General features: G+C 54.0%; 1 protein-coding gene across 3 annotated transcripts in view; it reads left to right on the top strand.

Annotated features, from left to right (window-relative positions):
• The window catches only part of KLHL29 (kelch like family member 29), a 295,222-nt gene that overhangs the window by 152,076 nt on the left and 119,025 nt on the right, over nucleotides 1-24,121 (top strand). For 2 of the 3 annotated variants that reach the window (XM_066236181.1, XM_066236179.1), the window contains one exon: nucleotides 8,301-8,630. In XM_066236181.1, the coding sequence (XP_066092278.1) occupies nucleotides 8,346-8,630 (285 nt within the window). In that variant the 5' untranslated portion in view covers nucleotides 8,301-8,345. Of the gene's footprint in view, nucleotides 1-8,297; nucleotides 8,631-24,121 lie in introns of all 3 variants that reach the window. The other variant, XM_066236180.1, reaches the window with a different exon arrangement.

Genomic DNA, 24,121 nt, shown 5'->3' on the forward strand with positions numbered 1-24,121 from the left:
AGTGGACAGGGAGGTGGCCTGGGACAGCTGGGCAGAGCAGGGGGTGGGCCCAAGCTCTTGTGGCTGCGGTTCCAGAGCAGTGGGCTGGCGAGTGGGGCAGTGACGCCCACCACAGCAGCACCTGCCCAGGGCAGTGGGCTGGTGAGCGGGGGGCAGTGACACCCACCACAGCAGCACCTGCCCGGCCTGAGGCTCCGAATCCACCCTGCCCGCCACCTCTGTCCACAGGAACTCAAGCTCACCCCTGGGCACATCTCCTTAAAGGCAAAGCTCATACCCTGAAGCCCTCTGTTACAGAGACTGATGCCTCCTGGAGAGTGGAAGAGGAGGTCAGAGGTCACTGACTTGTCACACCCCTGACTCCACTCTCGTCCCAGCCTGGAGGGCCTGGTGGAGCCGTGCTTGATTGGGTTAGACCCTGGGGCCACTGCATGTCTTGATGGAACCTGCTGAGCAGGGCCTGACAGGGAGGTGGCCAGGGAAGGTAGCTGGGGAAAGCGGGCTCAGGGGTATAGTCACACGAGGGCAGTGGTTACTCTGGGCTGGGCAAGGTGAGGTGGAGGGGAAAGGCCCTTTCAGAGCGGAGGTGAAATGTGAGAACGAAGACTGTTCAGCTCACTGGGACCTTGGTCTTTTAAGGAAAGAAACTATAATTATAATAAAAGTCCATCTTAGGTCACTCATCCTGCAGAAGGAACAGGGAGAGGCCGGCTTCTCCCTATTAGCTTGTGATAGCTCCAGAGCTCTCTTGGCTGCTGAGCTGGTCCAAAGGATTTGAAATGAGGTGTTGGGCCCAGGCTGGCGTGTATGCTGGCTCCTACTACCTACACATTCCATGCCTGTTGAAGGTGCTAAGTGCCTGCACGCCCCTGGGGGGTAGCTCACCCTTAGGGGTGGTTAAGCAGGGCCAGGACAAGGGCAGGGCGGGCTAGGCAAATGCAAGGACGTTTCCCTTCCAAGGCTGCAAGTACAGAGTGGACCCTGCCAGGGAGGCCTGGCATATCTTCACCCTAGGTACTTTTCTTCACTCAGCCTAGGCCCCAACCTGCCCTGTGCTCCAAGCTAGAAAGCGTCCGTTCCTGATTCTGGGAGCATTTCCTAAGCCCAACCCCACATGCCCAGCCTGTGTTCAGTTTGCCACATGGAGGAAATGGGGTGGGGGTCCTCTCTTTAGGGAGCACCCTTGCAAGAGCTGTACTCACCTAAGGGGACGGGTGATGTGCCAGTCCATCACTGGATCATAGGCCTGCCCCTGTGAGCTCTGCTGAGAGGGCTGGTCAGAGAAGGCCTCCTGCAGGAGGAGGCTGACCCCCCCCCCCAGCCTCAGCCAGAAGCAAGGCTTCTGATTCAGCAAGGACTCGGTGGGGTTGGGGGTCAGTGGGAGCTGGAGTGACCCCAGGGAGCAGAGAGGCACTTCCGAGAGGTGCCCCCGCTCCAACTAACGATTTGTGCCAACTCCTGGCCGGCGTCTCCATAACCACCCGGAGAATTCCTTTGTGTTACGTTTGCCAAGATGGTGTTCTGACTGGTGTTTATTATTTTGCTTTAGAAGAAAGGCTAAAAGATGCAGAGAAGGAAATGAAAATAAGAAAGATGGGCACGGGCTGTTCCACCCGACTTGGCTGTGCGTCGTCCCCAAACGAGGCAATCATACGTCTTCCATTCGGGGCTGGACGGCCGTGTCAGCACCCCATCTGGAGGCAGCGCGGGCCCCCGACCTTCCTGTGGATTAATCATGCCTCCGGGCCCTCACAGCCTCCACCCACTCCTCCACGTGCCTTAATGACAAGCATGAGGGAAGGGTCATTAGCCACCTGTGATTCTGGGCGCGGCACGCGCACAGGGGACGTGGTCGTAGGTGCAGGCCATTACTGGTTTCCAGACTGCACCGACTGGGTCCTCGCACACAGAGTTTGTGGACAGTGGCCGCCGGGCTCCAGCCCCACATGGTCAGTACAAATGACCGTGGTACACGAGATTCCTAATTATTTACTCATGAATTATTCATAATGAGGCAAATCTGTGCGGCTGGGCCACTGATCTGGTATCCAGCAAGTGTCCAGGAGACAGAATTACAGAGGCACAGCCAGGCACTGGGGCTGAGCCTGGTGTCAGCTAATCCCCTCTTCCGGGCCATCCTGAGGCCCCAGGTGACCCAAGCCTCTTGTAAGCCTGCGCCTGAGTTCACTAGGGTACCCCTGAACCACAAGAAGAAGCCCACCCATCAAGGCAGGCTCTGGGGTTTCTGAAAAGCAAGCCCCAGGTCATGGGTGCCCAGAGGATGCCCTCCTCCCTCCCCAGGCTGTTATCTCAGTGTCCCTGGGTGACAGAGCCCCCTACAAAGTCCTGCCCCCCTAGCACAGGGTGCCTGGGGGAGTCCATGCTGTGTGTTTCAGATGCCAGACCACAGACAGCTTCAGAACTGCCAGCCTCCTTTGTCCTCGTCCTGGACCCTGGCCAGTCACTGTGAGCCTTGAGGTCACAGGCCTCTTCTTCCCTGCCCTGTGACCTTAGGACCTGAGCAATACCTGAGACAAGGCCCTTTTAACAGGGTTGGCCCCTGCGGAGAGAATGGAGGAAAGGGGTGCGGGGTGGAGCCCCAGCATGCTAGCTAGCTGGGTGTCAGGAGCAGAGAGGAGCTATAGGGAGATGGGGGTTCTGGGGACAGGCCTTGGACAAAGGTTTTGGATAGGAGCTAGAAAAAAGTCAGGGGCTGAGGCAATTTTGCCATTTTTCAAAAAGACTTCTATTAATTTTTTTTGTTTTGTTTTCGAGAGAGAGAGGAAGCGGGAAAGAGAGAGAAACATCGATTTGTTGTCCCACTTATTTATGTATTCATTAGTTGATTCTTGTATGTGCCCTGGCCAGGGATCAAACCCACAAACTTGGGATGTCAGGATGACACTCCAACCAACTGAGCTACCCGGCCAGGGCTGTCATTGGTTTTTATCCTAATTAGCAACCCGGCGTCTCCTCCAAGGGACCCGAAAGAGCCCAGGTGCAGGTGGTCCTTCAGTCACTCCTGGTGCCCAGTGGTACCTGGCAAGTGGAGGACTTGGGCCAGCAGCCAGCAGGCAGGGACGCTGACTTCTGTTCACTCCTGAGGCCAGAGGAGCCCAAGGTGAGCAGGTGTGGGGAGGCCCTGGGAGGCCCCGTTTGGGGCGGGGGCCTTTGCGGTGGGCACTCTGCCATCGTGGGGACCACACCCCATTCCTCAGAGGTAGCGCGGTCCACAGGAGTAGCTCCCCTCGCTCTCTCTAAGAGGAGCCCATGGGCAATAGGGTGCCACTGGGCACACTTAGGGGGGGCCTCTGTGCCACTGCTGAGGGGACATCTCTGTTGTGAGGCAGCTGAGCTTGACAGATATGACTGAGCTGGTCATTGTGGCATTGCTGAGTTTCTGGGATGCTAGGGGACTTCTGGGATTGGGCTGTGCCTGTGTGTACTTAGGGACAGGCATGTGTGGCTCAGAAGGAGGGAGCTGGGGGTGGGGCTGAGCAGCGGGACCAGCAGCTGAATGCTTCCCCTCAGGCCTGTAGCATCGTGAGGCATCCCCATCTTGCTCTGGTTCTGTAAAGCAGCGGTCCCCAACCTTTTTTCAGCCACAGATCGGTTTAAATGTCAGAAAATATTTTCATGGACTGGCCTTTAGGGTGGGATGGATAAATATCACGTGACCAAGACAAGCATCAAGAGTGAGTCTTAGACGAATGTAACAGAGGGAATCTGGTCATTTTTAAAAAATAAAAACATTGTTCAGACTTAAATATAAATAAAACGGAAGTAATGTAAATTATTTATTCTTTCTCTGCAGACCAGTACCAAATGGCCCACAGACCGGTACCGGTCCGTGGCCTGGGGGTTGGGGACCACTGCTGTAAAGGGCCTCTGCTCCCCCTCTGCTCCCTGCGGGAGGAGAGGTGTGAGCACACAGAAGGGACCTGGGCACCAGAGGCCGGCTGGCTCCTGTGGTGGTGTCCTGGGCCCAAGCCCCAGCCTCTCAGGCTCCGGATCTGGCTCTGAGGAAAGACCTGGATGTCTGCACATGGGGCCACCACGTGAGCTTTTAGAAGGACATGTAGTTTGTCAAGTGGGAGGTTCTGTGCAAGCCTGAGACTTCAGGCAAACAAAGTAGGGTTTTGCCCCGCTCGGAAAGGACCCAGCCCCCCTTCCCTTCTCTGCCAGCCCAGCACCCCTGGGATGGTGCAGAGGGCAGTGAGTGTGGCAGAAAAACTGGCCAGGCTACGCAGGACCCCAGAGGCCAGAGCTGAGTTCTGCGCATAAAACGCCCCTCCAGGAGACGTTTCAGGCTGAGCCCAGACCCGCACCAAACATCTCTACCCTGGCCCGTGGTGTGGCCGGCCTCCGCCCACCAGTACCAGACTTTCTCGACCCCGGAGCTCTTTCTTCACACATGTGCATGTAATTTAAACACATACCACCCAGAGTTCTGGCTTCTTTATAAACAGTCCCCCGCCACACTCAGAGGAATGGCCGCTGTCCAGACCACCTCCCTCTCTCGCCGGAGGGCCCCAGGGCCAGGCTGTGCGGGTACACAGGCAGCCTGCCAGGCAAAGGTGCCCACCTTGACAAGGAAGCAGTTCTACGGGTTTTATCCGTGATGGCTTGAGCAGTCTCGTCTGAGACACCCCTCCCGCCTGCTGCGCACGGCCTGCTGCCTCCCCCACAAGTGGCCCAGCGCACTGTGGGGCCCTGGTGACATGATGGCTACGTGCCCAGCAGGGAAACTTAAGTTGCCACCTCTGGAGCGAGCCCTCCGCCAGCTCACCCAGGGTAAACTGTGCAGCCTGTCTTTCATTCCATCTGAAAGAGGTAATTAAATTGAGGGATGAAATCCAACCCAAACCTGGCATGCAAACGGCTGACCTTTGTTTTGAACACACTTCATAAGCCTAAAACCAGATTGCATGGCCTCCGGCTGCCTGGGTCTCGTCTTCTCGCTAGCGTTTCAAATGCAGACTTGAAGAGAGTAGTGGGGGGTGGGGGGCTGCGAAGGCACGGGCTGCTGGGGCTGTGAGGACAGTGGAGCCACCCCGTGGTCCAGCAGGGGTCCCCAAGGCAGCCCTCGTTGACGTCAAAGATGTCACTGTAGCTAAGGAGGCCCCTTTGACCTGACCCCATGCACCCTCTGCCACCTGTGGGCACCTCAAAGAACCCGCCCGCCCCATCTCCACCCTCCCCAGCTGGAGGGAGATGATGTCTTTTCCTCGAGGAAGCAAATATACACCAGGCATTTCTGGTGAGAGGGCTGCGGGCACCAGGTGTTCAGGGGACAAGGGAGGTCTCTTGCTGCACCCGAATGGGCAGGTCAGGGCAGCCTCCTGCTAGAGTCAGCGTCTGAGCTGAGTCATCGCAGACGTGCAGAATGTAGCCAGGGGGAAAGAGGGAAGCCACTCCTGCAAAGGAGCCATGTGGGCTCGGACCCAGAGCTGACAGGTGCCTTCAGGCACTGTCAGGCATTTGGAGTGGCCGGGCGTCGCCTCAGGGGTGACAAGAGTGACCACGGTACTAGAAAAGGGAGCTGTCCAGACCCTCATGTCCTCTGGGCCCCCCGAGGAGCCTGGACCTTATTCTGAAGGATAGGACTTAGAGCAAGAAAGTCAAGTGTCGCCCTGGCCAGTTGGCTCAGTGGTAGAGCATTGGCCTGGCGTTCAGGGGTCCCGGGTTCGATTCCCGGCCAGGGCACACAGGAGAAGCCCCATCTGCTTCTCCACCCCTCCCCCTCTCCTTCCTTTCTGTCTCTCTCTTCCCCTCTCACAGCCAAGGCTCCATTGGAGTAAAGTTGGCCCGGGCGCTGAGGATGGCTCTGTGGCTTCTGCCTCAGGCGCTAGAGTGGCTCTGATTGCAACAGAGTGACGCCCCAGATGGGCAGAGCATCGCCCCCTAGTGGGCATGCTGGGTGGATCCGGTCGGGTGCATGGGGAAGTCTGTCTGACTGCCTCCCCGTTTCCAACTTCAGAAAAATACACACACAAAAAAAGAAAGTCAAGTGTCATGGTCAGATCTGCGCTTTAGAATGTTATTTATCTGGCCCTTGGGTTGGGGGTGGGGGAAAAGAGTGAAACCAGGGGCGGGAAGACTGGCTGAGGTCACCCATGTGTGAGACGGTGACTCGGGTGGTGAGTGTGCAGGTGACAAGGGGGGTGGGTTTGGGAAGTGACCGAGGCAGAAGAATCAAGGACCCTGCTGTGGGATGGGGGGTGGCAATGGGACAGTGGCCCTCCCCAAGAGGGAATTTCTGCACATGAGTGTCCAGCGAAAAAACAGTGAGTTCATTTGGGGACATGCAGGATTTAGGGACCTGGGGACCAGCCAAGTAAAGGTGTATTGCAGGCAGCAGGGTGGTGGGTGTGATGCTCAGGATGGGGAGGGAGTCGTTGGTGAAGAGGTGACAGCTGAATGAGGCCACCAGGGAGAATGTGCAGGGAGGGGACGTGGATCCTCAGGCTGAGCAGAGAAAAAGGAGGAGCAGCAAAGAGGGAGGGGGTCCCAGAAACCACCAAGATGTTTCAGAAAAAGAGAGAGGGGATCGACCACGTCAAATGTGGGAGAAGTGAGAAAGACAAGGACACACATGCCCACTGGGCGGAACCAGCAGAACCTTCCTGTCGGGAGAACAACTTGCCAGGCGTGGCCAGAGCGGAAGCCACACCGGAGCAGGCTGAGCGAGAGGAGGAAAAGTGGCCGCGCCGAGTGCGGACACCCTCTGAGGAAGAACCTGGGAGGGGTGGTCAAAGAGGGGACTCATTTGTATTTTTTGTTATTAAAGACATCCTTTTGTGGCATTGTATAAGCCATGAAGCATAATGATGAAATAGACAGGGAGCCTACCGTCCGACTTAAGATGCCATGGTCAGCTCTGCTTCAGGTGGACCTCAGGCTTAGCTCAGGTCTGCTCCATGTGCCAGGCAGAGGGGACCGTACCAAGGGAGGGATCAGTGGCTGCCAGGGGCTGGCCAACCACACAGTGGGACACAGGTAACAGATTGCTAGGGTTGGCCCACACTCTGGCACTAGAAGCTGACAACCGGGTCTGGATATGCAAGGACCTGAGTAGGATCATGCTTGTGGCCTGTCCATCCACTAGCCCACAATCCCAGAGCCCCCACCAGGGCCAAGATGGATTGGCGGGAGGGGAATTGAGCCAGGAGCCATCGCTGACCTCCAGGAGCTTACCACAGACAGGACATGACTGGAAAATGGAAAAGAGTGAAAGAAAAGCAAGTCACGCCTGAGCCGTGACCAGGACTGGGCGTGCGACTTGCAGGGTAGATGCCACCCTAGCCCTCGGTCTGTGCCCTGGTACCACCATAACCTCTGCCCTCTGCCTCACTGAGCCCCTTGGGCTGAGACAGCCTCTCTCTTCTTTACGTCCTTCCTTACCGAAGGGGGCATTGGGCCCAGCTGGGCGGGGAGCCAGGCCAGTCACCGGAATGCCAAGCAAAACGCAATCATTATGATGCTGAAGGCCCTCCGAGGATCTTGGTGTGTCTTAGTCTCCATGACAACACGGGAGGCCTTATGTTCAAATTCAGGAAAGTCACGTGGGAGTTGGTCTGGTTAACAGAGGCCAGGGAGCATGGGGTCTCCGGGGACAACAGCTGAATCGTGGGTTTATAAGGGAGAAGTCTAACTTCTGGAGGCTTAACACCTTCTCAGACTTGAGTCCTGTGTTGAGCAGCAGCAGGAATGCCGGGATCCTGGCCACATGCTCACCTTCTAGTTCTCTGACCTCGAAGAAATCGCTTGTTCTTAATGAGCTCTCTGGTCCATATACTGGGGACGGCCCAGCCCCTGCCAGCTCGCAAGCTACTGTGAGGATCAACGAGATTTGCATAAAGGGCTTTGTCCACTAAAGTGAGAGTCCGGTCTTGGCTACTGTTACCCCAAACGTGGCCTGAGGAGTCCATGGCGTCTCGCGTTCACAGTGGGGAGGTCGGGATAGAATCCCAACCCTAATTAAAGTCTCCCATCTGAGCCACTCTGGGAAGTGTGATGCAGGAGAACAAAAAGCATTACTTTACACTGTGACCAGGTTCAAATCCTGTCTACTACACCTTTGTCATGTGATCCTGAGCAAATCATTTAGTCCTCGCCTGGAAGGTGGGGCTAGTGGCCCACACTCGGTGAGCTCGCTGAGGATGTGAGGGGAGCTAACGTCTGAAAGTCCTGTCACACAGCAGGTGCTGACCCGGTGCTGACAGGGGTTGCCACCCCCTCGCGTGCTAGCACGGCCGCCGTTTGTCTAAACCTCCCTCCTCTCCACTCTGTGCCAGCAGGTCCGGCCTCTGCTTCCCCGTGAGGAGCTGCTGCAGCCCACCGAGATGTCCCGGCACCACAGCCGCTTCGAAAGAGAGTACCGCGTGGGCTGGGACCGCCGTGAGTGGAGTGCTAATGGGACGCACGGGACCACCAGCATCTGCAGCACCACCGCCGGGGCTGGGTGTGGCACAGCCAGCAGCCTCAGCGCCCGGCCCGGCCTCCTGCCACTGCCGGTGGTGCCCTCCCGGCTGCCCACGCCCGCCACAGTGCCCGCTCCCTGCACCACAGGGAGCAGTGAGGCCATCACCAGCCTCGTAGCCAGCTCTGCCTCCGCCATCACCACCAAGGTAAGACCCTGTGTCCTCTCTGAGCCGGCCCAGGCCAGCGCCACAAGCTCATAGCCTGTACACGAGACACTGCGTTCTACGGAGTGCTGGCCTCCCCAGAGCTGGGCTGGACATCTGTTTAAGTTAAAGTTAACTTGGTTTTATAAATCCCCTCTCTGTGCCTGGCTTGGAGGAAGGAGGACAGGCAGGTGCCGAAGCCACTCCTTGTCAAATACTGTGTTTATTAAATGCTATTTAACGAGTGAAACAACAGTGAGTTGAACGTACAGGATCCCTAAAGAGGTGAAGTCAGACCAGGCAGGTCCCCCTGCTGTCACCAGTGACTTAGGTTTGCAAGAAGATACCGACTGGCAGGATGTCATAAATGATCATAAACCCACCACTTAGTCACCGCTGTGGTGAGAATTCTCACACCCACTTTCCCCGTGTTGCAGCTGAGAATGTGCAGGTACACCAAGGTCAGGGGCCCAGCCAAGCCTTGGGCCCCAGCAGTCAGACGTGGGGACGTTCACTGCAAGCCATTCCCTCTCTTCGGGAGGTGGCTCCTCGAGAATGACAGCAGTTTCCAGGCTGTGTTGTGAACTGAAATGTCGAAATGAAAATGTCAGCAAGGCTCTTGCCGGGCTTTGGTTAGAGCTGGTCCCCTGTTACGCTGCTCAGAGCCCCAGGGCTGGGGCTGGTGGCAGGAAGCCCGTTCCTCATCATCCATCCCGTCTCCTTGTCTGCCAAACGGGGGCTCCACGGGCCGCCTGTCAGGGGCCCTTCTGGGGCCTGAGTACACACGTGTATGTATGTGTGTGCAGGCATGTCTCATCTTTTCTTTCCTGCTCTCATATAAGTTGCCAGAGAAGTTAAAGGCGGGCGCCCGACCCAGCCATTGTGAGGCCCCCGTGGCATTGGAAAGCCACACGCCAGGTGTGCTGCGCCTTTGTCTCTGGGATTTTCAAAGCCCCTTTCAGGCCTGCTTCCCATTAATAACAGCGAGTGCTGCCGGCATGGAGCCTGGCGAGGCCCGCGACAATGGAGCTCCTGGAGGCCAGCTCGGAGCACGCCGCCGTCTCGCTGCAGTGCTTATTGATTTTATTTTCCTGTTATGAAAACACCACCCCGCTGAGGTGGGGAGGGAAGGAATGTTGGATGGGGAAGAGGAAAGGGAGGATTATTTGGGCACAATGCCCCCAGACTAGCCAAACACATTTGTCCTCTAGACGCCAGCCCCCAGGACTGGCCCGAGGTGGAGACCTCTGGACCCAGCCGGCTGCCCTGCCGGTCACATCTGGCTGCCACTCCGCAAAGCCAGCTGTTGGCCATCTGGAGAATGGCAGATTCTGGAGCTGACCGCTGGAGGCTCCAGATGGGGAGAAAGTGGACCTGCGCGCCCACTTCATGGTTTCTTCCCTCAAGGATGGAAGCCTTGTTAGGGCTGGCATCATGCTGTGCCCCGGGTGGGCGTTGGGCCCTGCCAGGCCAGGGATGTTGAGGAGACACCGCAGTGCGGGCCTCCCACAGGGCTACCCTGCCTCTACTCTGCTCTCAGGCAGCTTAGTATTCACCATCCCCGCCTGGCCGGGCCCCAGACCACAGCACGTGGGAGGAAAGGAACCCAGCCTCAGACAGAAAACAACAGCTGGGCAAGAGCTGAGGCCAGTGGCCAGGAGGGGAGAAGGGGCAAAAGTTCAGGCCTGTGCGGACAGCCAGCTCCTTGGCACCCTTCTCCTCCGTAACCAGCTCCAGCCCAGTCTCAAACCTGCAGGGGCTTGTCCCATCCAGCACAGGCGCCTGGGTCTGCCCTGCATTCTCTGGGTGCTCAGGAGATGGGGGCGTGCGGGGAGAGGGAGGGCAGCCGCCAGCAGTGGCTTCTGTCGATGCTCCTGTTGAAGTTGAGCCATGCGCTTTGCTGCCATTCAGCCCTGGCCACTGCCCCCAGATGCCTGTCCCCAGCATGTTTGTCTAAACCCATGTGAGCGCCACATCAGTTGACAGGCCGCGGAACTGAGAGATCTGTGGTTTCCCTGGTCAACAAACAGTCTCACTGAGCAGCCAAGGGCCACTCCTGCCCTCAGGGAGGTCACGGGCTGGGCTAGAATGAATCTGCGGCCTGGACAGGGTGACCAGATGACCTGAGAATGTCTCTCCCGTTGAGGTTATTGGTAGAGGCAGCTCGGTGAAGTGAATAAACACAGACTTTGGAGCCAGGCTGCCTGGATTTGAATTCTGCTCTATCACTTCGTAGCTGAGCTACCTTGGATAAGCTATCTAACCTCTCTGGGCCTCACTTCTATACAAGGGGAACAGGTAGCAGTACCTGCCTGACTGCATTGTTGTGAGGGTCATGTGGGTTAAAACACATGTGAAGTGCTCAGAACAGAGCCACGCCTGGCACATGGTGAGTTCTATACACGTATTGTTGTCACTGCCATCACCATTGTCCTGTTACCCAGGCAAGACCTATGGGACAGGTCCATGTCCCTATAAGGAAAAATGATCACTTCTAGCCTCACAAAGAGGGCAAGCTAAGTCTTCAGATAAGAAACAGCAAGTGAGTGGGGAAAGGAAATTGTGTTTCTGAGTGTTTGGGGCTCAAGGTGACCTTATGACATAGAGGCATGATATAACTCAGGTGACATGGCAGCAGAAGGGATAGAAGGAAGAGGGTTTCTAGTGGGTGCCCCACTGATACTGATTCAGCACCCTGGTAAGCCAGATGATGGTGTGAAATGTTGTTAATGCTCTTCCCAGCCATGGGGCCCTGTCCTCACAGGAAAGCTCAGTGTGTAAACAGGGCTGAGACCCTGCTCCGAGGGAAGCGAGAAGTGTGGGAGGGAGCTGCAGAGCAGCCAAGGGCAGAGTTGTGTGCTCCCCTCTGTGCTCCCCTCTGTGTGCTCCCCTCTGTGTGCTCCTCTGTGTGCCCCTCTCTGTGTGCTCCTCTGTGTGCTCCTCTGTGTGCCCCTCTCTGTGTGCTCCTCTGTGTGCTCTCCTCTGTGTGCTCCTCTGTGTGCTCCTCTGTGTGCTCCCCTCTGTGTGCTCCTCTGTGTGCTCCCCTCTGTGTGCTCCTCTTTGTGCTCCTCTGTGTGCTCCTCTGTGTGCTCCCCTCTGTGTGCTCCTCTGTGTGCTCCCCTCTGTGTGCTCCTCTGTGTGCTCCTCTGTGTGCTCCTCTGTGTGCTCCCCTCTTTGTGCTCCTCTGTGTGCTCCCCTCTGTGTGCTCCTCTTTGTGTTCCTCTGTATGCTCCTCTGTGTGCTCCCCTCTGTGTGCTTCCCTCTGTGTGCTCCTCTGTGTGCTCCCCTCTGTGTGCTCCTCTGTGTGCTCCCCTCTGTGTGCTCCTCTGTGTGCTCCCCTCTGTGTGTTCCTCTGTGTGCTCCTCTGTGTGCTTCCCTCTGTGTGCTACTCTTTGTGTTCCTCTGTGTGCTCCTCTGTGTGCTCCCCTCTGTGTGTTCCTGCTGCCCCAGAGTTTGCTTCAATGTATGGACCCGGCTTTCTTGGTGAAAGCCTAGTGTCATGCCTGAGGACTCAGGGACAGGTGTCAGCACTGTCAGGCCTTAGCATCCATCCTTCCTGGGCTGGACCTAGAGAAGCAGGATGAGCATCACATGAGCTGAGGACTGGGGACAACCACCAGCACCCAGGCCGCCACTCTGGTGGAGAGACAGCCTGCCCTCCCTGTCTCCTCCCTGCAGCCCCATGGGCCCAGTGGCAAGCTCATCCCTGGGCGGTGGGTCCACTGGGATCTGTGGGGTGGGCAAGGCTGGCTGTCTCCCTGCGGCTTATTAGGTGACGACGATTCTTGTTGTCACTGCTACCTTTGGGCCAGGGTTGATTTTTCTGTTTCTTCCTTTTTCCACGGCCTGAGGAATTCTTGCAGGTCTCTGATGAAGGTCTATTGGACAAGCACAGACTCCTGGGTCACTGAGGCATGGGGAGGACCTGGCCAGATGCAACACGCACATGCACACACGCATGCACACCAGTCTGACTTGTATACTCATTGCTCAGACCAATAACCTCCTTTCCTAGGGCCTGTATCAGCTTGTGAACCTCCAGGACACAACCTTCAGAACCCAGGAGGAGCTGGGTGATGAGGCCTCCAGGCCTTCCGTTTTGAGGTCAGAAGAGTGAGGCCCAGAGAAATCAAGACCTGCCAAGGTCCCTTAGAGAGCGAGAAACAGAGCAGGCCAGGTCTGGCTCCCTTCCAGCCTAGGCTGCCTGGCATACTATTGCGTTCACCATGGTAACCACTATGGCTGCACTGTGGTGGGAACTTTCCCTCCTATCCTCCACCTAGCTGACCGCATACGCCAACTCTCAGTGAGAAAAGGGGCACACTGCAGGTGTCCAGATAACTGTTCAACATCATTTCGTTATAACATTGACAAGAAAAAAATCCCTTCCCAGCCAGGGCCCTGTCTGCGAGGAGTTGGCACGTGCTCCCCATGGCTGCGGAGGTTTTCTCCGGGGGCCCTGGTCTCCCCCACATCCCAGAGCTGCTGTGTGAGATGGATTGGTGTGTGTCAGTAGCCTCAGTCTGAGTGAGTGTGTGTGCGTAGGTGTGAGTGGCCCTGCGATGGATGGGTGTCCTGTCCGGGGGTGGGGGTCCCACCTTGTCCCCTGAGCTGCTAGGAGAGGCTCTGGCCACGCAGGACCCTGAACTGGAATAAGTGGGTTGGAAAAGTATTCTCTTTCTTGTTTTTATTCACCTTTCTTAAATGTATCTAATACTCACATTTATTTCAATATTTAATATTAGAAATGTTTGGGGGTCTTTCTATAGAAGTGTGGTGATGTTTTTATGACCAGATATATGCCTTAGGAACTTAACTTCTCATAGATATGTTAGCCTGTGGTTTCGTTACACATCATTTTGTCTAAAGTCATCGTCTCCAAGAACCAATCCATGACGTTATTTCCTGCCTGTGTTAGAGGTGGCAAAACTCAGGTCGAAGTTTAAGTGGGACCCTGCATGCACTGCTGGTGAGAGCTCCAATCTCTCAATTCAGACAGAAGTGGGCGGAGCCCAGCCTTTGCCACCTAGGGGCTGAGTGAGTCTCTGAGTCTCAGTTTGTCTTTAACATGGAAATGACAGTAGTATCTTCCCGACGGAGACGTGAGGATTGGTTAACTTAGTGTGAGTGGAAAAGCTCAGAATAGCACAGAACACTTGTTAAGCACTCAATAAAAGTTAAGTTTAAACAGTTAAATCAGAGAAAAATGAAAAAAAAAGGTTAAATCAGAGATCTGGTCAGACCAAGTATCCACACATTCAGGGAGAAACGAGTGCCCCTGGCAGTTGGTGCTGGTGGGCTGTTGGGAGGCTCACTGGACTGTCCCCTCCCCTGATGGATGTGACCTGAGGCGAAGCTGAGAGCTGGGACAGCACCAGTCCCTGGCCCGCCATGCCACGGGTGCTCAGCTCCAGGCGGTCAGGCCCCAGGGGCAGAGTGGTCCATGCTGAGCAGTAGAAACCAGGGACTCTGCACCAGCCTGACTGTGGGATGGAGAGGAAGCCGCGCTGCCCCACAGTGGCAGCTGCATGAAATTTGAATTATTCTCAGCAACCTGCTTGACAGATTAAACCGGAAAGGGACAGCTTCATAAAATGCAATTTTGTTCTTGAAAGAATGGACTTTGCAGAATCCTGGCGGATGTCTGTGAAATGTATTGGGTTTTGTTTTTTAATTCGTTGTGGTCAGGAGCACTCATGCTGAAACATTCCCTTCGTTCCTGGGAGCTAAGCCCTGGAAAATAATTTGGGGCTGGGCAGAGAGAAACTTCACCAGTGTCTGAGGCCCGAGGACACCGAAGGAGGCTGTGACATTTGCAGGCTCTGTCCTCTGAGCACCAAACACCCAGAGTTTTGACACTTCTGGGCATTTAGGGTTTTCAGGGTGTTTATTTGTCATCATAAGGATGACCCCGGAGACCATGTCCTCCCCGTGCAACCTGAAATTTTCCAGTGAGGTGTTCCTCTTGGTGGAGACGGTCTGGGATTTCTGCGGGGAGTCATGGGAGTGAGCATGAGGCCCCTCTCTCTTGTGGTTCTAAGGTTCCATGCGTGGACAGAGGCGCTGTCGCACAGAGTGAGGGTCAGACCTGCTTTCCTCTTGTATTTGTGTGGAAAACCGAAAGCTGCGAGCAGGGTTGGTTGGGAGAATCACTTGAGCCCTTTTGCGGTGAATTGCTAGACAGTGCGTGACTTTCCCCAGAAGACTGTTTCTTGCTCCATACATGAGAATCTGTGGTTTCCCTAGTGATGAATTAACAGGCACTGGTGATGCGTGTGAGACAACTTGTGCGTGCACATTCTGGGCTAATGGCTTTGCTTGTTCTTTTCGCTGCAACCACAGCTTGGACTGTATCTTCATTGACTTAAAATCCATCTGTCATGAAGTGTGTACAAACCTGAAGGATGTCACAACTTCCAAAGCACCCATTTCAAAGCCTACAGTTTAGGGAGGGTAAGTTTGAGGTATTCAGGCTTAAATTTCAAAGGCCAAAAAGAGGAGAGAAGATTGTGTATTTTCCTGTTTCTAAAGGGATGAACTGGAGTCCAAAGGAAAGTTATTAGAAAAGGCCACTGATTAGAGCCAGATGTATATAAGTTAGCTTTTGCTGCATAACAAGCATCCCAAAACTTCACGGCTTAAAACCATCCCAGCTCTGTGAGTTGGCTGTCAGCTCTGGCCTGGACTGGCTTGACTGATCTCTGCTGGGTTCTCCCATTGGTCTTTGCTCAGTTACCAGTTGGCATGTGGCTAGTAGCTCTTGGCTTATCTAGGATGGCCTCACTCATATCTGTGCTTAGCCGGCTATTGGCCAAGGCATCTCAGTTCTCCTCCATGTGGCCTGTCATCCCCCATCTGGCTAGCTCAGGCTTATTCACATGGTAGTTTGAGGTTTCCAAGGGTAGCAAGAAGGCAAGGTTCAGAGCACTAGTGGTTTTCAGATCTCTGTTTGAGATACTTTCACTAGAATCTCATTGGCTGAAGCAATCACATGGCCAAACCAGGTTAGAGGAGTGGCCAAGGAGATCCAGCCTCCTATTAGGAGGTGCTGCAAGGGCACATTACAAAGGGGAAACATTGAAATGTTTCCAGCACAATTGCTTAAACACAGTTATTTACCCTCTAGATTCCATGGCTCAGGCAGAAAGAATAAACTCAGTCTATTACTCTCCTCTGAATGACCTGATGTCAGGAATCAGGAACACATCTGGGCTTACACGCATCCCATCCTCACCAAGAGCTGCCTGGTGGCATCTGAGAGAAGACACCCAGCAGGGATTGTGTGGCCAGAGAGAAAGCGGTGTAGCTGGCCCCCAGGGAACCTCGGCGGGTACATTTCCCTTGACAGTCCACAACTGGCCAGTTCCTGGCCCCCGGTCCTGAAGGCTCCAACACTTGATCCTGTCTCTGTTGTGGAGTTGGTGGGACTGGGACACCGCTCTTCGCAGGACATTCACAAGGACAGGTGTTAACCTCCTTGATTCAAAATAAAAAAAACTCCACCCCAAGGAGAGCACCTTCATGGATTGTGACCAGTGATTTTTCTTCCAGTGAGAATCCACATGGGAAAATGAATTCTGACCAGATGACTTTCTGATGAGCCTGAAATAAGGAAAGGAAGCCAGTTCCGTGATGTAAATGCCCAGGAACCGGAGATCAGACAGCCTGATGGCTCTTTCTCCCTAATAGAGTGAATCCCGTGCAGTTCCCAAAAAACCCTTGGAAAGGCCTATTCTTAAATTAAATTAGGTTTTCTGCAGACAGCATCATTCAAGATGAACATAAATCCACTTCTTATTCGGTTTTAATGGTTTTCCTTGTTTCATTTAGTTACTCATGTTGCAATTAAACAATTTTTTTTTTCATTGCAAAAGGACAGTGTCTAAGCTACATTATGAGTTTAATAGGCTTTGAAGAACTAGCCTGCAAATCTCATCATCATTTATAACATTGTTGATGTTTTTTTATCGGGGGAAAGTATGTTCCAAAATCTAAACAACCAAATTACAAATGAACTTTCAGAACCCAACCCATTTGTTAACTGGGAACTGTCTGTAGTGCTAAAAATAACTCAGGGAAATAAGCATAAAAAGGAGAGCTGAATGCCCCTCCGTATTGTCTGTTCCTCATCGGCCTCTATAGATTCAGTTTCATTTCAAGAAAGACAATTTCCTTCAAATCCAGACTGGCCCTGGCCCTGGCCCTGTTTTACTCACCTTCATGACACAGGCAGCCAAATTGACGTGAGTTCCTCCAAAGCACAGTGTCACCAAGAAGAACCATTGCGAAGTCCCTGCAGAGCTCAGTCGACGTCACATAGCCGGGTATCAGTCAGCTTCAACGCTCCGCTTCCCTATGATGAAGGCTTAGGAGAACTCTGCACCAGTCCAGCGGCAGCCTCAGCCAGGCATGCCATGTGAATATACCTCTCTAGAACCTGCAGGCAAGACACCTCATTTTCCTCTCGTAAATCGAGAGCCGCAAGAGCTCCACTGAGCGTCAGGTGTGCCTGTGGAGGTGCCTGCCACACACCTTTTTTCCTGGCTGGGGTAGGAGTCCCGCATCTCCAGCCTCTCCTGGGGGAGATGGGTGAGTACTGTGGACGCTGGAGATGGAGCTAGGTGCATTCCCAGATCGCAGGCTTTGTAGTGGGGAAAAAGTTCTACTCTTTCTCTTGTTCCCATAAAACTTGTGTTTATGTCCCTATGCTATACGTAGGCAGCGAACTCCGTAGAGACAATCCCCACGTGATGACCAATATGTAGAGGTTCTCAGTAAGAGGTTGAGGACAGAATGAGTGAATTGACGCCTATGTGTACATTTATTCGTGGGAATGAATTGATGCATATATCTGGCTCCTCTTGATGAGGTGGGAAGGATGAATGCCTTTGATATCATCTTTACCTATGTGGTGGGTCAATCTTCAAAAAATGAGCGTTTCAGTGGGTGCCCATGAGGGCAAAGATGAGGACGGGCCTGCACGGTGAGCCGGCATGGGCTCGCTGAGGGGCCAGCTAACGGAGCCACGCCAGCAGTGTGGGCTTCACGTGTGCAGGTCTCTGCCGTGGGTTCTGCACTCCCTCCCACCGCTCCAAAGCGTTTGGATTTACAACCTCGCCTCTCAGATATTAGTAGTTCCTTGGGATTGTTCTTTCATTGGCCTGTACTTCTTTCTCAACAGCCTTTTGCATTTATTTTATTCAAGGTGTTGTCTAGCAATTACTTTGTTTCGGGCATGATGCTAAGCGCCTTCCCAGCATTAGCTTTGAAGTCTTCGCCATAGCCCACCGAGGTGACTCTGATCGCCGCCACTCAGAGATGGGAGAGGCTAGTGACCTGTCAAGGAGCACTTAGCCGGACGGGAGCATCTCCCCGATCAGGCCGACTGCAGGCGTGTAGCTCTGCACAGGCCGGGCCATAATGCTCTCAGTGAAATTTGTCAACTAGGCAACTAGTTATCTTTTCACTAACATTTTTCCCTGGGGCTAGCAGCATCTCCTAGACAGATGGCTACAGTCTCCCCACGGAAGCCGTTTTGCTCATCGGCTGTTTAAAACAACCTCAGATGTCAGGACCACGGCTCGTGGGGGTATGTGTAGTCCATTCCCACACCAGCTAGGGGCCCAGGCACAGTTCTGTTCAATTTCTCTCTGACTGGCTGACCTTCTTTCCTTTACAGCCCAGCCATGTGGGTGACATAGACCCTGCTCAGATGCAGGATCATGGGGACTGTTGAGCCTTGAGGGCACAGCCTCTCTCTCTCTCTCTCTCTCTCTCTCTCTCTCTCTCTCGGGGTTTCTGACTTTGGTCCAGGACAAGTGTGTGGCTGGTGCCTGCTGGACCAGCTGCTGTCAAAGCTGCTTTGGCCCGTTCCGCCCCAGAAGGGCAGTATGGGCTGTCACAACAGCCCACGAGTATTTCAGGGTAGGCTTGGAACAATACCCAAGTTCGGGAGGCAGGGGAGTTCCCTTGTGTTGTTGGTTCCTCAGCTGGTCTGGTGGGTTTAAACGTGGCCTGAGGAGTGGAGATGCCGTAGCGTCATGGGTGACTCTGGAGAGGTAGGAGCAGCCCTGGTGGCTCCTGCTTCTCTGCTGACTCAGCACTGCTCTCGAGGACAGAGAGAAAGGACAGGTTCCTGTCTGTCAGGGGTTCCATCTCCAGCCCCTCCTCACTAGGGGCAGTCCTCTGGGGATAGAGGGAAAGGCCACATTTGAGAAGGAGCCTGGGTTGAGGGAAAAGCCCTAGGCTGAGGGCAGCAGACGGGGTTCCAGGCCCACGTCCACGCTTCACGCACTGAGTGAGCTCAGTTGGAACACTTGAGCTCTCTGAGACTCAGTTTCCTGGCCTGTGAGCTGGGTACAACACAGCCCACTTTGCTGGGCTGTTATGAGGTCTATGTGAAATAGCCAGGTAAAAGCACATTAAAATAAATTAATAAATAAATGCTGTAATTCATAGAGACAGAAAGTAGTAGATGCGAGATTAGAGGTTACCCGGGGCTCAAGTGGAGGGATGGTGGATGGCGTGTTATTATTTAATGGGTAGAGTTTCTGTTTGGGGTAGTGGAGAAGGCTTCAGAAGTGAATAGTGGTGATGGTTGCATGACATTGTGAATGTAGCGAATGCTCCTGAATTGTACACTTAAAAATGGTAAAAAGGGCAAATTTTATGTCATATCTATTTTACCACAATAAAAAAAAAATTTTTAGATAAGTATGTGCTCCACCATCCAAAAGGAGAGAAAATATCTGTGAATTCAGGGAGAGTTGACACACCAAGTAATTTCCTTTATTAAAAGAAATGGAAGTGCCAATCACAGTGGCCACAGTGGGGCCAGTCAAAGGATGGTACTTATTGCAGACCAGCATAGGCTTGATGGAAACGAACTCCTGAGGCGCGCGCGGCGGGCGACCCCGCCCCCAGGAGGCTCCTGGGTAATTGTGGGGTTGGTGTCACAGAGGAGTCTCTGTCATGACTCGCGGCAGCCTGACTGCCTTGGGGAGGAGCTCAGCCGTCCCACTCGGTTCTCTCTCAACTGCAAAAGCCCCTCAGGCTCTGGGACTGCCCAGCAACAGCAAGGTGACAGCCACGCACAGTAAGAAAGCCGACCTTTGAGAAGGAGGGTTCTGGGGGAAGCCTGAACCATGAGTGGGCTTAGTTTGGGTCATTTTCACCAGCACTCCAAGAGCTGGGGCTGCAGGTAAAGCTCAGCTAGGCTGTTGAGTGGTAGTTATAAATCTCACCAGCAGCCGGGACTCCACACTAGAGATACAGACCTTCCTGACACAAGTGTGCCTTTTAACCCTGTGCACTCAGAACCTATCTTAGGAAGCAACTCAGTGCTGCCACCAACTTGGACACTACATATGTCCTTGGGATTGCCACTACCCTCATTATCACTATCATCATCACCATCATCATCACCATCACCACCATCATCATCACCATCACCACCATCACCATCATCACCATCATCATCACCATCACCACCATCATCATCACCATCACCACCATCACCATCATCACCATCACCATCATCATTACCATCACCATCACCATCATAACCATCATCATCATCATTATCACCATCATCACCATCACCACCATCACCATCACCATCATCACCATCACCATCAGTAATGGTTACTGAGCGCTCACTATGAGCCAGCCTAGGTTCTAAGTGGTTTTGCTCATGGTAACCCCCTGCATCCCACAGAGATCGTACGAGGCAGGTGCCATCACCGTCCTCATTCCCCAACTACAGTGAGACTAGGCACTGTCCAGGCCTGCATGGCTAGCACGGACCGTCCAGCTCACTATTTCTTATTATGATTCTGTAACATGGAGACAAAGGCCACGGTGAGGCGGGGACAACCTGGTGCTCTGGAGGTGAGTGTAATCCTAGGAAAGGGCCGTGAGGAGGAAATATTCATGCCACCCCCGTTCACCCCAACTGTGCTGGCGGGCCTTGCCCACCATCTGCCCAACACGGAGCCTCCGCCCCAGCCAGGAGCAGACAGACCCCAGATGCTGTCACTCCGTGCATCAATAATATGCTGAGGGTCTGATTTTTATTCCCCCACCATATTAGGCTGGGGAGAGGATATTGGGCATAATACACTGTACCCGTAATTCATATTAATGGGAATTCAGTAGTGGCAACTTGTCCTCTGCCAAGATTAGAAGGGAATATTGTGAAATTTGTGTTCTAAAGGCATTAAAACGGTGTTACAAATTAGATTCTACTGCACCACATCGGATTCCTTGTAAATAATTGAGGAAGAAACTGGTGCTCGAGTTTGGGATTATCCGTTTTTGAGATCCCAGCAGTTCCCTCACCAGGCTGATGGGGCCCGCATTGATCTGACAGGTCCCACGACAAGGAAAGCCTGCACCTGGCAGGCCCGGAGGCACCACAAAACAAGCGTTACACTTTCAGAAATGCTCTTCCTCCCCTCGGAAATTAGTAACTGCCACCTTCAGCAGACCCGAGACTATGGGTCTTTCCTGCACAACCTTCCCGAGTCTGAGTACCTGTCTCCCTCACCTCCAGTCTCTGGAGCTCGGGCTTCACTGCCAGGGCCCCGGCAGGCCCTGGGGCACGTCCGGGTCAGCAGCAGCCTGCCCACCGTCGTTCATGCCCACCTCAGTGGCAAGGGTCTGAGAACCAAGGCAGCCATGTGAGCAGCTGGTCAAGCGTCAGCAGCTTCAGCCCTGTGGAAAGAGCTCTGGCCAGATAACAGCCACCTCCAGGGGACTTCTCAGTCCTGCTCTGCCAGCCTGGCTGTGCCACCTCTTAGCTCAGCCCCTGCTGTGGTGTCTCCCCTATGAACAATAAACGGGGCTTCCTGGCTGGGGCCTGGTTCTGTCTTTTGTTACCAAATCCAAGAACCTAGCTTGGAGCAGAGGAGTGGCTGTCTCTAAGGAGAATCTGAAAGAGGACAAGTAGGGGAAGAAGCTCAGAGTCTTGGCCCCACCTACAGAACAGGTGGACACTCATCCTGTGTCCTGGATTTGACTGTTCAAAAGTCACTCCATAGCTGACCCTGCCCCATCTAGGGACTGCAGGGTCTGGAGAAGTTCTCTAATGACCACTGCCAACTTTGTGGACAGTTCTGAAACAGCTGGTCATTGGTAAATTAGTGATTCCCCCTTGTCATTAGAGGTGGTGTTCCAGGATTTCAAATTTAACATCTGTTGGCTGGCATGCCAGGGGGAGGGGAAAGGGCTGTCATTAAGGGACAGTCAGGGCTGTCCCTCACATGGAAGGTGAAATGATTAGTTGGTTAGGCAATCGCTTTAGTCAATCCTGGTTAGGATACCTGCTGCCCACCAATATGTATATAAGTACTTAGCACACTTCTTTGCCAACACAGTGATGGGGTTAGGAATACACACTCCAGATTCAGCCTTCCCAAGTTCAACTCCTGACCCTTCTACCTTCTAGTTGTGTAACCTTTAGCAAGTTACTTACCCACTGAGAGCCTGGTTTCCTCTTCTGCAAAATGGGATGATAATACCATCTATTTCATTGGGCCATGATGGGGCAGGTGGGAGGCAGATTAACTGAATTAACAATGCACATGTGTACACTAGGGTCTGGAGTCTAACACATATACTGTAGATGTGATCTGTTGTATAGATATATATCACCCTGGCCTTTAGTAAGTAGCCTTCACCAACAGATCCTGTCTTCTTCAGTTTCAAATTTCTAGCACCTCGCACCTGCCGGCTCTGTGCTCAGTAAATATGTGTTGATCGCCTGACCAGGTGGTGGCGCAGTGGATAGAGCATAGAACTGGGATGCGGAAGACCCGGGTTCAAGACCCCAAGGTCGCCAGCTTGAGCGCGGGCTCATCTGGTTTGAGCAAAAGCTCACCAGCTTGGATCCAAGGTCGCTGGCTCGAGCAAGGGGTTACTTGGTCTGCTGAAGGCCCGCGGTCAAGGCACATATGAGAAAGCAATCAATGAACAACTAAAGTGTCACAACGAAAAAAAATGTGTTGATCTATCAGAGTGAACTGTGGGTAGAAGGAGGTGTAGTCATGGAGCTGCACTTGCTTTACTGAACAAAGAGCTGTGCACTCTTGGAGATCACGCTCCACTTGTCCACGGTCACACGGTCTCACTTCAGAAAGGCTCCCTGACTCTCTCTTTCTTCGTTCTTGGGAAGGCTGGCAGCTCCGTGAGCGCAGCCGACAAGCCCGTCAAATGCAGATCTGAAATGCACGTAGCTCCTCACCAGTTTGCGACATCCCCAAGGAAGGCATTTAGCAATGTGGTTGCTGTGCTTCCCAGCACGAAAACTCACCTCCCTGTTGGATGAGCTACAATCTAGAACCCGCGCCCGCGAGGCCTGGGCTCCAGCCACCTTCTGTGTCTTGGTGGTCGGTTGTGCTGGTAGTTATGTTTATTGTTGTCGTTGTTTTGTTTTGTTTCCTTATCATTTATAGAGGCCCAAACCAAGAGCTTCACGTGTTTTATCTCAGTTCTGACAATAACCCCATGTGGTCAGTCTGCGAGTATCCCCGTTTTACACATGAGGAAACTGAGTCCCAGAGCCTGGGGAAGGTGCTGAGTGCTCTGGCTCATAAGAGGCAAAAGTGAGGTTTGAATTCAGATCTTTCTGCCTCAAGCCTGTGTCTCTGACTCCCAGTACTTTTTCCTGGAGGTCTGCCCTTAGACATCTGCCGGGAGGCTCAGGTATAAAATGCTCAGAATTATTTAATTCTGAGCCCATATCCCCAGCCTTGGACCTGTCCTCCTCCCTGGCACACCTGGCTGAGAGGCAGGTGCGTCACCACCTGGCTGTGCAAGCCGCTGGACGGCCCCTCCCCTCTCCTCACCGCCCACCCTGCCTCCAGATGCTTCTCGGGTCCTCCATTCCCCCCTTTTCCACTCTCCCTGCCGTGGTCTGGGCCACCATGGGACCTCACTTAGGGAACAGAGGCAGGCTCCCTGCCCGTATCCCCGCCTCCAGTCAGCCTGCTCCCTCTCATCCGTTCTCCCCACCACCGGAAATCTGCGCTTCCCACGCCTCTGCTTTAAAAGAAAAAAAAAGTGCAATTTCTCCACACTTGCCCTGAGGATAAAGTGGCTTAAGGCCCTTGGTTATCCCCTCTCTGCTCACCTTGCCAAGCCTTGCCCCTCACCTCTGGGTTTCCACCATCCCCCCTGCCCCGTATCACACATGTCAGCCACACATCAGCGGCAAGCCCCAACTCTGCTGCAGGGGAGTCTGGCTACAGCGTGCCTGTGTGTGCCCGTGGGGCCATGCCCGGCAGGCCTTAGAGGTGGGTGGTGTGCCCGTGGGGCCGTGCCCGGCAGGCCTTAGAGATGGGTGGTGTGTGTGCCCGTGGGGCCGTGCCCGGCAGGCCTTAGAGACGGGCAGTGTGTGTGCCCATGGGGCTGTGCCCAGCAGGTCTTAGAGACGGGCAGTGTGTGTGCCCCTGGGGCTGTGCCCAGCAGGTCTTAGAGGTGGGTGGTGTGTGTGC

This window comes from Saccopteryx bilineata, chromosome 6, assembly GCF_036850765.1.
Source record: "Saccopteryx bilineata isolate mSacBil1 chromosome 6, mSacBil1_pri_phased_curated, whole genome shotgun sequence".
Classification (NCBI taxonomy): domain Eukaryota; kingdom Metazoa; phylum Chordata; class Mammalia; order Chiroptera; family Emballonuridae; genus Saccopteryx; species Saccopteryx bilineata.